This window comes from Oncorhynchus gorbuscha, linkage group LG17, assembly GCF_021184085.1.
Source record: "Oncorhynchus gorbuscha isolate QuinsamMale2020 ecotype Even-year linkage group LG17, OgorEven_v1.0, whole genome shotgun sequence".
NCBI lineage: Eukaryota > Metazoa > Chordata > Actinopteri > Salmoniformes > Salmonidae > Oncorhynchus > Oncorhynchus gorbuscha.
The window spans coordinates 23356106-23371370 of NC_060189.1; the positions used below are offsets into that span (position 1 = coordinate 23356106).

Genomic DNA, 15265 nt, shown 5'->3' on the forward strand with positions numbered 1-15265 from the left:
TAGCCCCAACCTTAACCCTAAACCCTGGCCTAGCTAACATAAGCCACCTAGCCACCTATTATATAAATTGTCATTCGTAACATATCATACGAAATGGATGATGAACATCCACAAATGAATACATTCCATACAAAACGTAACATATTATAAAACAGATTTACATTTACTATGTTACGTCTACCCCTGAGTCCAGGTTCTGTGTACAGCTCTCTGCCCTGCTTTCCTGCTCTGCTACCCAGCATCCAAAGCTCTCCATCTCATCTCCTCTCTTCCAACCCATCTCTCACTCACCCTTTCTCTGCGCTATTTGTCTTTCGCTCCTCCCTCTTTTTTTCTCTTTATCTTCTCTCTAATTCCCGTTTCCATCCCCCTTTCCCAACTCAATCTGCCTCTCGCTCGCTCTCTCTCCCTCACACAGACAGACAGAAACACACACACACAGACAGACAGACAGAGAGGAGCCGGGAGCGCACATGTGAGTCGAAGACCTCCCTAACCGCTCAGCTCCACTCCGTACTCCCTCCCATGGCAGACAGAAAACTGGAGAAGAGGAGGAATAGAGGAATACTGCAGTGACCAACCAGCTGCTCTCTCTCTCTCGCTACTCCACTGCTTTCATCCTTTCTTTTTAAAATTATTTCTCCCCCCTGTGCCAATTATACCATGAACCTGCCTGCTGCTTGTTCCTAAGGACAGCAAAACAGGGAGCAGTGGACAAGGTATTCTTTTGTTGCTAAGGTAATGAATGCTTCATTAGTTGGGAGATATCAGGAGCATTGTATTGGCTGGCTGGTGAGAGTGAGGAGGATTGGCTGTGGATGATCAACTGCATGTCTGTTTTGTGCCTGTTGTACATAAACTTTTCACAGCTCAGATGATCCTGTTGAGGCTATGGAATTAGATGGTGACAGTCAGTGCATGTATGCCAGTGCCTGTGTTCCATCCATGTTAACGCTATAACACAGACATCTACAGGACTGATGTTCTGTGACGTTAGATTTGCGTGCTTTGGAAATGAAGTTGTTCCCATGAATAATAGGTTGCAGCAGTTCATAGCAAGGAGCCATCGCAGGTCTTCATCTATTCACATAGGAATATATTGTCTTGTAGGTGTCATATACTTCATACAGAATGTCTGAATGGTTGGAGAAATTGATAAAGGGAGAGGATGTTAACTTAGTTCAGGAACGCCTGGTTACTTCGACATTCTGCTAATCAATGCAGGCTGCAAACAGCTCCTCAATCCATCATCATGGTGGCAATAACGACATTGGATAAAAAGGGGATAATGTGCATGATTACTGCTTCCTGCTCTATAGGGCTCTATAGGATAATGCTCCTCGTGTCGCTCTGGATAAGAGCGTCTGCTAAATGACTTAAATGTAAATGTAAATGTGTGTTCAACAGTTGAAATAAATCATGACCATGAAAGACTCAAAGCAACCTTGAATGTCTAGTGCTGAGCAGCTAGTGGCTTATTGGATGTATTCAATCTCAATCCGATCCTCTAACCATTATAGTCTATGTTTGTTATGGATTACAATGCATCAGGTGGCCACACTTCAAGAAACAATAATAGTACTGACACTCACTTAGGCAAAATGTTGTTTTACTGATTTATACTATGTATGAAACTTTCATTTCACGCAATTTTGTACAGAATGTGCCATGATGCTCTCTCACTGCTGTTTCAGAATGCAGAGTTTCACAGCTCCTCCTTTCAGGACAACCATAATAACCTAGACTTTCTTGTAGTGGAACACAAACAGTTATTCAAATAAATAGGATAAGGCTTTTTTATAAAACTGTTCTTGGAAGCTTTTATCGTCCCTCTCTGTTCTACATACTCCAAAAATATGAATGTGTCAAATGATGTAATCCTCTCTCTTTCTCTGCCTGACACATGATTACAAATGCTTACTCCAATCTGATACACATTATTACTCAACTGGAGAGGAATATGATTGTAGCCTTGTGAACTTAGATTATGAAAATCCTTAGTTAAGCAGAATTAATTATCCCGTAAAGAGGGAGAGAGCGAGGGAGTGAGAGCGACAGAGAGAGAGAAACAGAGAGAGAGAAACAGAGAGAGAGAGAGAGAGATGTAGTGGGATGGATATTGAATGGAGGTCATGTATAATCCCTTACGGTAGCTTTTTAAGCCGTACGTGAGTACACAGCACTGGCAAGTCTGACCAAAGCACACTATGTGGCTAATGTTGTCTTAGCTGTGCAAATGGTCAAGGTTTTAACCATAGTAGCCTAATGAATTCAATAACAGGCTTATTGCACATTACCTATGCGCAACACACTATGTACCTATTATAATGATTGTTTACAGTCTCTGACTCACCAATGTCCTGAACACCACTGAGTATCTATACCTTATCAGCAGAAGGCTGTACGATGCCTGATTATACAGGACTGTCGTCAGGACATTTTGCCCCTTTCACTCACAGGCCTGACATTTTTCTTGGCTTAGTCAGCTAGTTTATATTCACCTCACTGTGCTGCATTACTGCCAGGGCTTTGTTATCTGCCTGTATTGTGACAGGTGTTGTCACCTGAGAGAAGAGCAAACATTTTGGGGAATGTCATAATGGTAATAATAAACTGACCGTGTTTTTCACCCTGAACCAAGTGAATACATTGCCGTGGGGAACTGTTAATCAAATATGATGGGATATTTGGCCAACCTGGGTAAATGAGTGTATAATATGAATAGGCTATGACATTGATGATTGTCCTTTCATCTAACTCCCCTCTGCTCCCTGTGTCGGTGCAGCCTCCTGAGCCTAGGACACAGCAGTCATGGAGGAGGGATCCAGAGACCAGGGACAACAGTGTGTGGGGACAACAGATCCCGAGGAGGACTCTCCCAACACGATCATCTACAGAAAGGTATGTGTCTGTGTGCTCTCTGACAGCCCATATAGCAAGATATAGGGCAATTTGATCATTTACAAGATGGTACAGTTTCTATAGGTAAGCACCCAATGTAGTTATCCACTGGAAGCGAATTCATTTGAGTGTTTCTGAAGCAGATTGGTACAGAATCTCACAGTGGTTTCTGACACCTCAGCGGTTTATCTCTCAATGTCTATAACACATTACATGTCAATGTCTGAGTATGACAGGAAGAGGCCTACGCACAGGCAGGTGATGAAACATGTTCTCAACCCTCTCTGTGTGTGTCTGTCAGAGACAGCCATTGATGTGACCCACACTGGCCACCACATACTTTCTCTGGCAGACTGTCTGTACTCTGCAACCTTCAAAAGTTTTAATAAGCTCTCCATCAGTGTGGGTTTGTGGAAGAAAAGGTCCTTTCCTGTGTCAGGGGTAATTATATAATCCCTATGGCACTTGAGTCTCAATGCCTGTGCTTCGATTGGAGAAGAGAGAGCAGAGGGTGAGTGGCATCTTTGGTAATAATGTAGTAGGACTCACAGGAGTGGCTGCTCCTCCAGGGGTGGGCTCGTCTGCTTTCTCTGGAGCCGCTCATAAAGAGGTTGTTATCTTCCCTCTCAGCTGTACAGCTTGCTCGGCACAGGCAGGCCCACTCAAAAACCTGCTTCTGATCATCTTAAACTCATCTCCGAACTAGTCCCTATGTGCTGATGATTGCAAAACTAAAGCAAAGAGTTGACAGATCCAGTCCCGATTCCATTCTGTTATTTTTGTCCTTTTTGCTAATGGCTTTGCAATAGTGGGTAGAGAAAAACCAAATGACTTGAGAAAAGAAATGGAGCCAATGGACGATTGATGATGATATTGTTCAGGGAAAAAAATGTCACTGATTGAACTTCTTTCTCTAATGTCTGTCTGAAAATGAGTATGATTATAGGAGGATAATGAGTATAATGAGCTTGTGCCATGTTCAGTGCTGAAATAAGGTTCCTAGAATGAGCTTCCACTTCCCCGGGCCACCTGGAAGAGCAGTTTGAACATAAGCAGGCTTAATGTAGTTGAATGTGGTCACACGCCATGAAGATTGATGCAAAAGTAGACAACGTTATCTCCTAGAGCAGTGGTTCCCAAGTTGTGGGTTGGGACCAACTTTTGGGTTGAGACCAACTTGTGGGTTGAGGCAGGTGTCCAGAAGGCTCGCGGGATTAACATTTTTGTGCATTGCAATAAAAATAAATAAATTTTTGCAAATGTATTAAAATTAAAAACAGAAATACCTTATTTACATAAGAATTCAGACCATTTGCTATGTGACTTGAAATTGAGCTCAGATGCATCCTGTTTCCATTGATCATCCTTGAGATGTTTCTACGACTTGGAGTCCACCTGTGGTAATTTCAAATGATTGGAAATTATTTGGAAAGGCACACACCTGTCTATATAAGGTTGACAGTGCATGTCAGAGCAAAAACCAAGTCATGAGGTCGAAAGAATTGTCCGTAGACCTCCGAGACAGGATTGTGTCGAGGCACAGATCTGGGGAAGGGTACCAAAACATTTCTGCAGCATTAAAAGTCCCCAAAAACATAGTGGCCTCCATCATTCTTAAATGGAAGAAGTTTGGAACCACCAAGAATCTTCCTAGAGCTGGCTGCCCAGGCAAACTGAGCAACCGGTGGAGAAAGGCCTTGGTCAGGGAGGTGACCAAGAACCCGATGATCACTCAGACAGAGCTCCAGAGTTCCTCTGTGGAGATGGGAGAACCTTCCAGAAGGACAACCATCTCAGCAGCTCTCCACCAGTCAAGCCTCTATGGTAGAGTGGCCAGATGGACGCCACTCCTCAGTGAAAGGTGCATGACAGCCCGCTTGGAGTTTTCCAAAAGGCACCTAGACCATGAAAAATAAGATTCTCTGGTCTGATGAAACCAAGATTGAACTCTTTGGCCTGAATGCCAAGTATCTTGTCTGGAAGAAACTTGGCACCATCCCTACGGTGAAGCATGGTGGTGGCAGCATCATGCCGTGGGGATGTTTTTCAATGGCAGGGACTGGGAGATTAGTCTGGATCGAGGCAAAGATTAATGGAGCAAAGTACCGAGAGATCCTTGATGAAAACCTGCTCAAGAGCACTCAGGACCTCAGACTGGGGCGAAGGTTCACCTTCCAACAGGACAATGACCCTAAGCACACAGCCAAGACAACACAGGGGTGGCTTTGGGATAAGTCTCTGAATGTCCTTGATTGGCTCAGCCAGAGCTCAGACTTGAACCCGATCGAACATCTCTAGAGAGATCTGAAAATAGCTGCGCAGCAATGCTCCCCATCCAACCTGACAGTGCTTGAGAGGAGAAGAGAAGAATGGGAGAAGAATGGGAAGCGTTCTGCAGAGAAGAATGGGAGAACCTCTCCAAATACAGGTGTGCCAAAATGTGGAGAAAGTCAAGAGGTCTGAATACTTTCCGAAGGCACTGTATATTATTATTATATATATTTTTAAATAGCCTATAATCTTTGAGAATTTACAATCACCATAAATAATGCTGCCTTAATGTTTCTGGACCCCCTGACGAGTAGCTGCTACCTTAATGTTTCTGGACCCCAGGACGAGTAGCTGCTGCCTTAATGTTTCTGGATCCCCTGACGAGTAGCTGCTACCTTAATGTTTCTGGACCCCAGGACGAGAAGCTGCTGCCTTAATGTTTCTGGACCCCGGGACGAGTAGCTGCTCCCTTAATGTTTCTGGACCCCAGGACGAGTAGCTGCTGCCTTAATGTTTCTGGATCCCAGGACGAGTAGCTGCTACCTTAATGTTTCTGGACCCCAGGGCGAGTAGCTGCTGCATTAATGTTTCTGGACCCCAGGACGAGTAGCTGTTGCCTTAATGTTTCTGGACCCCAGGACGAGTAGCTGTTGCCTTAATGTTTCTGGACCCCAGGACGAGTAGCTGCTACCTTAATGTTTCTGGACCCCAGGACGAGTAGCTGCTGCCTTAATTTTTCTGGACCCCAGGACGAGTAGCTGCTGCCTTAATGTTTCTGGACCCCAGGACGAGTAGCTGCTGCCTTCATGTTTCTGGACCCCAGGACGAGTAGCTGCTCCCTTAATGTTTCTGGACCCCAGGACGAGTAGCTGCTACCTTAATGTTTCTCGACCCCAGGACGAGTAGCTGCCCCCTTAATGTTTCTGGACCCCAGGACGAGTAGTTGCTGCCTTAATGTTTCTGGACCCCAGGACGAGTAGCTGCTGCCTTAATGTTTCTGGATCCCAGGACGAGTAGCTGCTGCCTTAATGTTTCTGAACCCCAGGACGAGTAGCTGCTCCCTTAATGTTTCTGGACCCCAGGACGAGTAGCTGCTGCCTTAATGTTTCTGGACCCCAGGAGGAGCAGCTGCTACCTTAATGTTTCTGGACCCCAGGACGAGTAGCTGCTGCCTTAATGTTTCTGGACCCCAGGACGAGTAGCTGCTGCCTTAATGTTTCTGGACCCCAGGACGAGTAGCTGCTGCCTTAATGTTTCTGGACCCCAGGACGAGTAGCTGCTGCCTTAATGTTTCTGGACCCCAGGACGAGTAGCTGCTGCCTTAATGTTTCTGGACCCCAGGACGAGTAGCTGCTACCTTAATGTTTCTCGACCCCAGGACGAGTAGCTGCCCCCTTAATGTTTCTGGACCCCAGGGCGAGTAGTTGCTGCCTTAATGTTTCTGGACGCCAGGACAAGTAGCTGCTGCCTTAATGTTTCTGGATCCCAGGACGAGTAGTTGCTGCCTTAATGTTTCTGGACCCCAGGACAAGTAGCTGCTGCCTTAATGTTTCTGGATCCCAGGACGAGTAGCTGCTGCCTTAATGTTTCTGGACCCCAGGACGAGTAGCACAATGTCAGTAAACTCCTCTTATGCACTCTGGACATGCGTTGGTAGTACCCAACTCGGTAATGACCTTCAGGTTGCTAATGGCCTGGTACTCAGGGCTCTACTGTCCCTCTCACCACTCTGACATCAATGCAAATGCAATTGAAAATCACATCAAACACTTATCAAAACAGTAGGCCTATAGTACTTTTTAAATTTACCTCCCTGTGATAATCAAGTTGAAGAAAGAAGTTCAACAACAGGTTGAAACTGAGTGGAAAACATGGTCATTGTGGATGTTGTTTCAAAGCCTAACACAAGGAAATGGATGTGAAAGGTGATGATTCATTCAAAACACTCATCACATATTAGGGTTTATGTATACACATAGTCCGGGAAAAAATGAATTCAAATAATAATTGTGCCCTTATACAATACATAGCCTACTGCATATTATGCACAGCAGTAAAAAAAAAAAAAAAAAAAAACTGATTTCAGATGTCTATGTTACATAATTGGTCTAGCCTATTCTCCAAAATTAAACAAATTATAGTAATCGCCTTTGAGTGTGGACTGTATTATTCTTATGGATGGACTGGTTATCTTGTGCTATATTTCAAACTTTCTATTCATGATACTGGGAGAGAACGTATAGGCCTAAACGATGCTGTAGGTTCATTGATTTTGCAAGGCGGCTAAGCCTACAATTTTATTGAATTTGTATTTGATTTTGAATAGCCTAGTAATAGGGCATTTTTTATATATTCATAATTAATAGGCTGACACATTACCTTTAGCTACTTAATAATATCTCACCCCATGTGTTTCCATCTCTTCCTCTCTCTCCTTCATTCCTTTCTCCAACGTACAGAGAGAGGGGCTGTCAACAGTTTCATTAAATATGTTTTGTTGTGAAAACATGTTACTATCGATGTTCCCGAACAGATTTCACAAGGTTTCCCAAATAAATCACTGGGTAGCTGTCATGTTCTGACCTTAGTTCCTTTATTTTGTCTTTGTGTTGGTATGGTCAGGGCGTGAGTTGGGGTGGGCAGTCTGTTTGTTTTCTAGGTTGTGTTTATGTGTTTGGCCTGGTATGGTTCTCAATCAGAGGCAGGTGTCGTTCGTTGTCTCTGATTGAGAATCATACATAGGTAGCCTTTTCCCACCTGTGTTTTGTGGGTGAATGTTTTCTGTTTAGTGTATGTCACCTTTCAGAGCTGTTTCGTTTCATTCTCCGTTGTTATTTTGTTTAGTGTTCTGAAGAAATAAATTAATAAAGTACCACGCTGCATGTTGGTCCGATCTCTCCTACTCGTCCCCAGACGAGGACGATGAACGTTACAGTAGCTGCAGGAACGGGGTTGGAGAGCCCATGGCATACAACATTTTGGAGAAAAATCACCTGTCGAGCAGCGAGAGGCTGCATGCTCCTCAAGCAGTGGTGGATGCATGGAGTGATAGAAACTGAATAGCCTAAAACAGGAACCAGCCGGCAAAGCGGCCTCCATTCACTATTGGAGTGCATATGGATGACATGTCTTTTTTCCTCTGCCCCTGTTCTTGCCCATTTGATAATGGGTCATTCTATATTGAAACTAATTGTACATGTTAGTAAAGACAAGATTACACTTAGAATATTGAAAATATGATCACTTGATGAGAGAACAGCTTTGCAGCCTGAGGCAAGCAACAGAGCGCAAGCTTTTTTTGATACTTTCTCAAATCATCAACAGCCTATAGTCACATCATGCAGCCCATATATGTTTTGATTTCTAAGCCCTTCTATGGTTTGTATCATTCATAACTAAAGTTGCCAAATAACTCTAAATATAGTGTATAAGACCTGTTTCAAATGGTCACTTTTACGCTTAACATACAGTTGAAGTCGGAAGTTAACATACACCTTAGCCAAATACATTTAAACTAAGTTTTTCACAATTCCTGACATTAAATCCTAGTAAAAATGCCCTGTCTTAGGTCAGTTAGAATCACCACTTTATTTTAAGAATGTGAAATGTCAGAATAACAGTAGAGAGAATTATTATTTCAGCTTTTATTTATTTCATCACATTCCCAGTGGGTCAGAAGTTTACATACACTCAATTAGTATTTGGTAGCATTGCCTTTAAATTGTTTAACTTGGGTCAAACGTTTCAGGTAGCCTTCCACAAGCTTCCCACAATAAATTGGGTGAATTTTGGCCCATTCATCCTGACAGAGCTGGTAAAAATGAGTTAGGTTTGTAGGCCTCCTTGCTCACACACGCTTTTTCAGTTCTGCCCACAAATTCTCTCTATGATTGTGGTCAGGGCTTTGTGATGGCCACTTCAATACCTTGACTTTGTTGTCCTTAAGACACTTTTCTATAACTTTGTAAGTATGCTTGGGGTCATTTGCGACCAAGCTTTAACTCCCTTAGTGATGTCTTGAGATGTTGCCTCAATATATCCACATCATTTCCCTGCCTTATGATGCCATCTATTCTGTGAAGTGCACCAGTCCCTCTCTTTTTCCTCCAAACATAACGGTGGTCATTATGGCCAAACAGTTATATTTTTGTTTCATCAGACCAGAGGACATTTCTCAAAAAAGTACGGTCTTTGTCCCCATGTGCTCTTTTATGGCTGTTTTGGTGCAGTGGCTTCTTCCTTGCTGAGTGGCCTTTCAGGTTATGTCGATATAGGACTTGTTTTACTGTGGATACAGATACTTTTGTACCTGTTTGCTCCAGCATCTCCAGCTGTTGTTTTGGGATTGATTTGCACTTTTTGCACAAAAGTACTTTCATCTCTAGGAGACAGAACGCGTCTCCTTCCTGAGCGGTATGACGGCTGCGTGGTCCCATGGTATTTATACTTGTGTACTATTGTTTGTACAGATGAACGTGGTACCTTCAGGCATACGGAAATTACTCCCAAGGATGAACCAGACTTGTGGAGGTCTACAATCTTTTTTTCTTCCCATGATGTCAAGCAAAGAGACAATGAGTTTGAAGGTATTCCTTGAAATACATTCACAGGTACACCTCTAATGACTCAAATTATGTCAATTATCCTATCAGAAGCTTCTAAAGCCATGACATAATTCTCTGGAATTTCCAAGCTGTTTAAAGGCACAGTCACCTTAGTCTATGTTAACTTCTGACCCACTGGAATTGTGATACAGTGAATTATAAGTGAAATAATCTGCCTGTAAACAATTGTTGGAAAAATTATTTGTGTCATGCACAAAGTAGATGTCCTAACCGACTTGCCAAAACTATAGTTTGTTAACAAGAAATTTGTGGTGGTTGAAAAACGAGTTTTAATGACTCCATCCTAAGTGTATGTACACTTCCAACTTCAACTGTAGCCACTACGAAATGGGAAAAATATCCATTATTTTTTATTCAGTTAAGTTCAATTATATATATTTTTACTATAAAATCATTTAATATAAAATAATGTTGTGGGATTTCTAAGCATATCTTTGCTAAATGAACAAGCCTACAGCCTATGGCATGGCACATAGCCAGATAACATACTGTACTCCAACTCATATTCTGTTCTTCTGAAATACATGTTCTTCATATCATAATATATTTTTTAGACCTGACTAAAATAAATAATGTATTTATTATTGTGATGGTGTATATTGAATAGATTTTTGACTTTTATAAATGTAGATGTTCCAAAGGTGCACATCAGAGGCTTGTATGCATGGAGGCCTGGAGATGCTCAATGTGTTTATGTTAATTAACCGGCAATTACTGTGATACCGGCAGTCTTTTGCATGACAATAATTGGCTGACAAAACTTCATGACTACCACAGACCTAATAATTGATTTAGTGTTTGTTTTTATGCCACAGTACATGGTAAAACGTGTTAACAGTTATAAGACAAATCTTTACTAGGCCTTCTAGACCCACAGAGATCATATTCAATTAATAGGGATTTTACATGTAATTCTATGATTAAACCTGTAAAAAAAGTCCTGTACCGGTATGAAATTTAATCGACTTTCACTCCTGAGCTTGACAACTAGGCCCCGATTGATTTTGTTATAATGTTTGAGCATAAGAACATAGCATTCACCATCTCAAAGTGTGTAGAATTGCAGGAAATTGGATTTAAAACTACATTAAATTGAGGGCTTCAAAAGGTCTTGCCCAGGGCCCAGACACAATTCAGCTCCCTGTCATGCCCACCACCTAAGAACCTTTTTGATACAGAAAAAACTCTGCATTGTTACAAATAATATCATTATTATATAGTAAATGTCTTAAAATTGGTCACAAGAGCCCATACTCAAATCTACATTCAGTTAAATGTTTTTAACAAGAGGGTATTGTTAATATATTGTTTACTTTTCTTTGGTCTGGGTTTCTTTTTTCACCGCTCAACCCTCATGGTGGGTTGCGACTCAGAAGACATCTCAATTGGTGGGTCACAAAGTCAAATAGTTTAGGAACCCCTGTCCTACATTACGACATCTACACACTTCAATGTCATAAATATTCACCCTCCGTAGATTGCAGACAGCTTTTTCAGCCTCTGATTGTTCCTGGCAGATGTACTCTGACAGTAAATCGTTGCCTGGCCTGAAGGCTGCCAATGCTTCCCGATGATGGCCTCAGTAATCACATTAGAAATGTATTTTTCATGCTCCTTATTCAGCTTCCTTTTGAGCTGCAGGCATTCAAATCAAATCAGTCAATCAAATCAAATTGTATTTGTCACATGCTTTGTGAACAGCAGGTGTAGACTAACAGTGACATGCTTACGGGTCCTTTTCCAACAATGCAGAATTAAAGACAAAAAAGTAGAGGGTGCTCGGCTCCAGTGATGTACTGGGCCATACTCACTACCCTCTAAAGCGCCTTGCAGTTGCCGTACCAAGCATTGATACAGCCGGTCGAGATGCTCTCAATGGTGCAACTGTATAACTTTTTGAGGATCTGAGGGCCTATAACAAATCTTTTCAGCCTCCTAAGGGTGAAGACGCACTTCTTCACAACTGTGTGTGTGTGTGTGTGTGTATCAGCCATGTTCATTTCTTGTGATGTGGACATTGAGGAACTTGAAGTTTTTGACGTGCTCCACTACAGCCTCAACGATGTGCTCTGCCCTCTGTTTCCTGTAATCCAAGATCAGCTCATTTGTCTTGCTGACGTTGAGGGAGAGGTTGTTGTCCTGGCACCACACTGCCAGGTCTCTGACCTCTTTCCCTATAGGCTGCCTCATCGTCGTCTATGATCACTCCGTCGTGATCACTCCGTCGTGTTGTCAGCAAACTTGATGATGGTGTTGGAGTCTTGCGCTGCCACGCAGTCGTAGGTGAACAGGGAGATTAAGCAAACACCCCTGAGGGGCCCCGTGTTGATGGTTAGTGTGACGGATGTGTTGTTGTCTACCCTTATCACCTGGGGGTGGCCCATCCAGGATCCAGTTGCGGAGGGAGGTGTTCTGTCTCAAGGTCCCAAGTTTGGTGATGAGCTTGGAGGGGACTATAGTGTTGAATGCTGAGCTGTAGTCAATGAACAGCATTCTTGCATAGGTATTCCTTGTGTCCAGGTGGGAAAGGGCAGTGTGGAGTGCAATAGAGATTGCATCATCTGTGGGGCTGTTGGAGCGGTATGCTTATTGGAGTGGGTCCAGTGTGTCTGGGATGATGGGGTTGATGTGAGCCATGACCAGCCTTCAAAGCATTTCATGGCTATAGATGTGAGGGCTATGGGGTGATAGTCATTTAGGCAGGTTAACTTGGCGTTCTTGGGCACAAGGACTATGGTGGTCTGCTTGAAACAAGTTGCTATTACAGACCGGGTCAGGGAGAAGATGTCACTGAAGACACTTGCCAGCTAGTCAGCACATGCTTTGAGTTGTTCTCTGATGACAACCGTGGCGCTGCGGTCTACCACACTGCATCTCAGTGCTAGAGGTGTCACTACAAACCCTGGTTCGATTCCAGCCTGTATCACAACCGGCCGTGATTGGGAGTCCCATAGTGCGGCGCACAATTGGTCCAGCATCGTCTGGGTTAGGCCGGGGTAGGCCATCATTGTAAATAAACATTTGTTCTTAACTGACTTGCCTAGTTATATAAAAATGTTTAAACATACCGCCTTCTGGTGCTATAGAAATGGACTGTGTGTGTGTTTACATGGAATTGCTTATTCAATGTTGTTTTTCCAGGACCTTACATGTTCTAAAGGAGCTGTCATGTTGCAGAAAGGCGCCCGGGGCTGTGCCATTTTAAAGTGGACATTGTAAGCGTTTTAAATAATACTCCTCTATCACTTTGAAGTACTATGTTTTGACAGGTAACTTGTGCTAAAACAGGGATGCAGTGTTGCAGTTGAGGTGGTGAAGGACTCTATCCCAGCCCCCCGGCATGCTAATAGCCCTCTGGGCAGGCAGCCTGGCATAGTCAGTGTGAGATGATGCTGGAGCAGCTGAGGTAGGACAGATGGTCATCAATACGCTCTGCCACCAGGGAATAGGCAAGGACCATCGTCCCCTAATCCTGGTCGCACATCAGCCCAGAATAAATGTATTATCCTAACGCAAAAAGCAACAGACAGTTACAGTACAGCCCACTAGGTATGAAATCATCATGAGGGGTTTTCACCCCAGTCTCTGTAGCTGGGAAGATGAAGCTGTAGTACATGGGGCCGTTCACTGCATGGACATTAGTGCCATGTCTAAGCCTGTCTTTTGTTGAGAGTGAGTTGTAATAATATTAACCTGGATGTGCAGTTAGACGAAACTGACTGTGATGACTACACAGAAAGTGGAGAATGCCTGTCCCGGTCTGGTCTTAACAGCGTTGTATTGAATCTCAGAGAGGAATTGTTGAAGCAAAACAAGGCAATAACTGTGGCACACTTTAGAGAGAGCTCGATATGTAGTGGATGAACACACACACACACACACACATTTTGCTATCCTTGTGGGGACCAAACAATTGATTCCCATTCAGAATCCCATTTCCTAACCCCAAACTTAATCCGTAACCCTAAATCTAACCCTAAATCCTAACTCTAACCCTAAACCTAACCCTAATTGTAACCCCCAACCCTAAACCTAACCCCTAAGCTTAAAATAGCCGTTTTCCTTGTGGAGACTGGCAAAGGAGTCGGGCCACAGCTCAGCTCCAACGGGGTAAAGCTCATGAACTATTAATAGACAAGTCAGATATCCAGTCCCCAGGACAAATTGTTCCTTGTTCTTCGGTGACACTGCCCCAGGTCTGGGTTCTTCTCTGTGGTGGTGGCTTGCTGTATAAACCGCAAATTGTTACTCAGGGACTCATGGGACTCATGGCATGCTTTCTCTCTCTGCCTAGGAGAATCATGTGTTGGTCCTGTATTTCATCTGTTTGTAATCAAGTGTGGGATATGAATGTTGTTATGTATCCTAATTGTACCTGAATTGTGAGTGTATAGATGTGCTTTGCATGGTGGTATCAACCTCCAGCCCAGATGCTTTTTGAACAGTGTGTTGATTGTGAGTGACTAACACAGAAATGAGTCCTGCTGAGCCCGAGTTGATGAGGCAATTTGTTGTGCCAACGCCTGTTGGGCATTCTGAGAGTAATGTTTCATTACAGCTCCATTCTCTGAGGCTCCACTGTGCGGAAAGCACATCCTGCCTAAAGTTAGTGTTCCAACACAACACATACAGTAGCCCACTCTATGTACTTTCTAAAATACAGCTATTTTCAATAGGAATGTTCTTTTGCTTGATGGATGTACTCTTTAGGCTGATTTAAAGAAGTACTCCAGACATTAAAAAACAGACGTTTACTGTTGAAAAGAAATATCCCAAGTAGAAATACAATAAAGTACACATGCTAAAGGGTACAAAAATATGTTTTCATCAAAATAGTGTTTTTTTTAGATATAACTGCAAACTTCAAGGAGCAGGGAGGACATTGGTGGGAAGTCATGCTATGTCATGATTTACCGAGACCATCTTTTGAGATGTGCCTTTTGTTAAGTAAATTAGGTGTTAAATTAGGTGAAAAGGAGACTGGAGTGACACTTTTAGCCTGTGTCCTTAGAGTGAGAAGATATAAACATAATGTGTACTTCAACTGATATATTAGTCTCAGTCAAGTAATGCTGCTGATATGTTAGCCATCTGTTATGTTTTACCAGCCCTCTGAGACGTAAAACTCATTACTGTTCAGTACACATGATGAAACATGTTTACAACATATTACACAGCAGATTCAATTTGGACTAAATAGCTGTAATCATACTGTCTATTGTCTCTTGGGTGCAACAAAAGTCGCACAGTACATGTCAGATATATACTGGTTCTCTCTCTCTCTCTCTCTCTCTCTCTCTCTCTCTCTCTCTCTCTCTCTCTCTCTCTCTCTCTCTCCCTCCCCCTATCTCTCTCTCTCTCTCTCTCTCTCTCTCTCACCCCCCTTCTCTCTCTCTCTCTCTCTCTCTCTCTCTCTCTCTCTCTCTCTCTCTCTCTCTCTCTCTCTCTCTCTCTCTCTCTCTCTCTCT

General features: G+C 43.1%; 1 protein-coding gene across 8 annotated transcripts in view; it reads left to right on the forward strand.

Moving 5' to 3' along the window:
* The first annotated feature begins 337 nt into the window (after nt 1-337).
* The window catches only part of LOC124001318 (regulator of G-protein signaling 6-like), a 62838-nt gene continuing 47910 nt past the window's right edge, over nt 338-15265 (forward strand). For 5 of the 8 annotated variants that reach the window (XR_006832769.1, XM_046308017.1, XM_046308013.1 and 2 more), the window contains exons 1-2: nt 339-738; nt 2786-2901. Coding sequence is in view for 7 of the 8 variants with exons in the window: in XM_046308017.1 (XP_046163973.1) it covers nt 2812-2901 (90 nt within the window). In the remaining variant the exon portion in view is untranslated. Of the gene's footprint in view, nt 739-2785; nt 2902-15265 lie in introns of all 8 variants that reach the window. The other 3 variants (XM_046308014.1, XM_046308015.1, XM_046308019.1) reach the window with 3 other exon arrangements.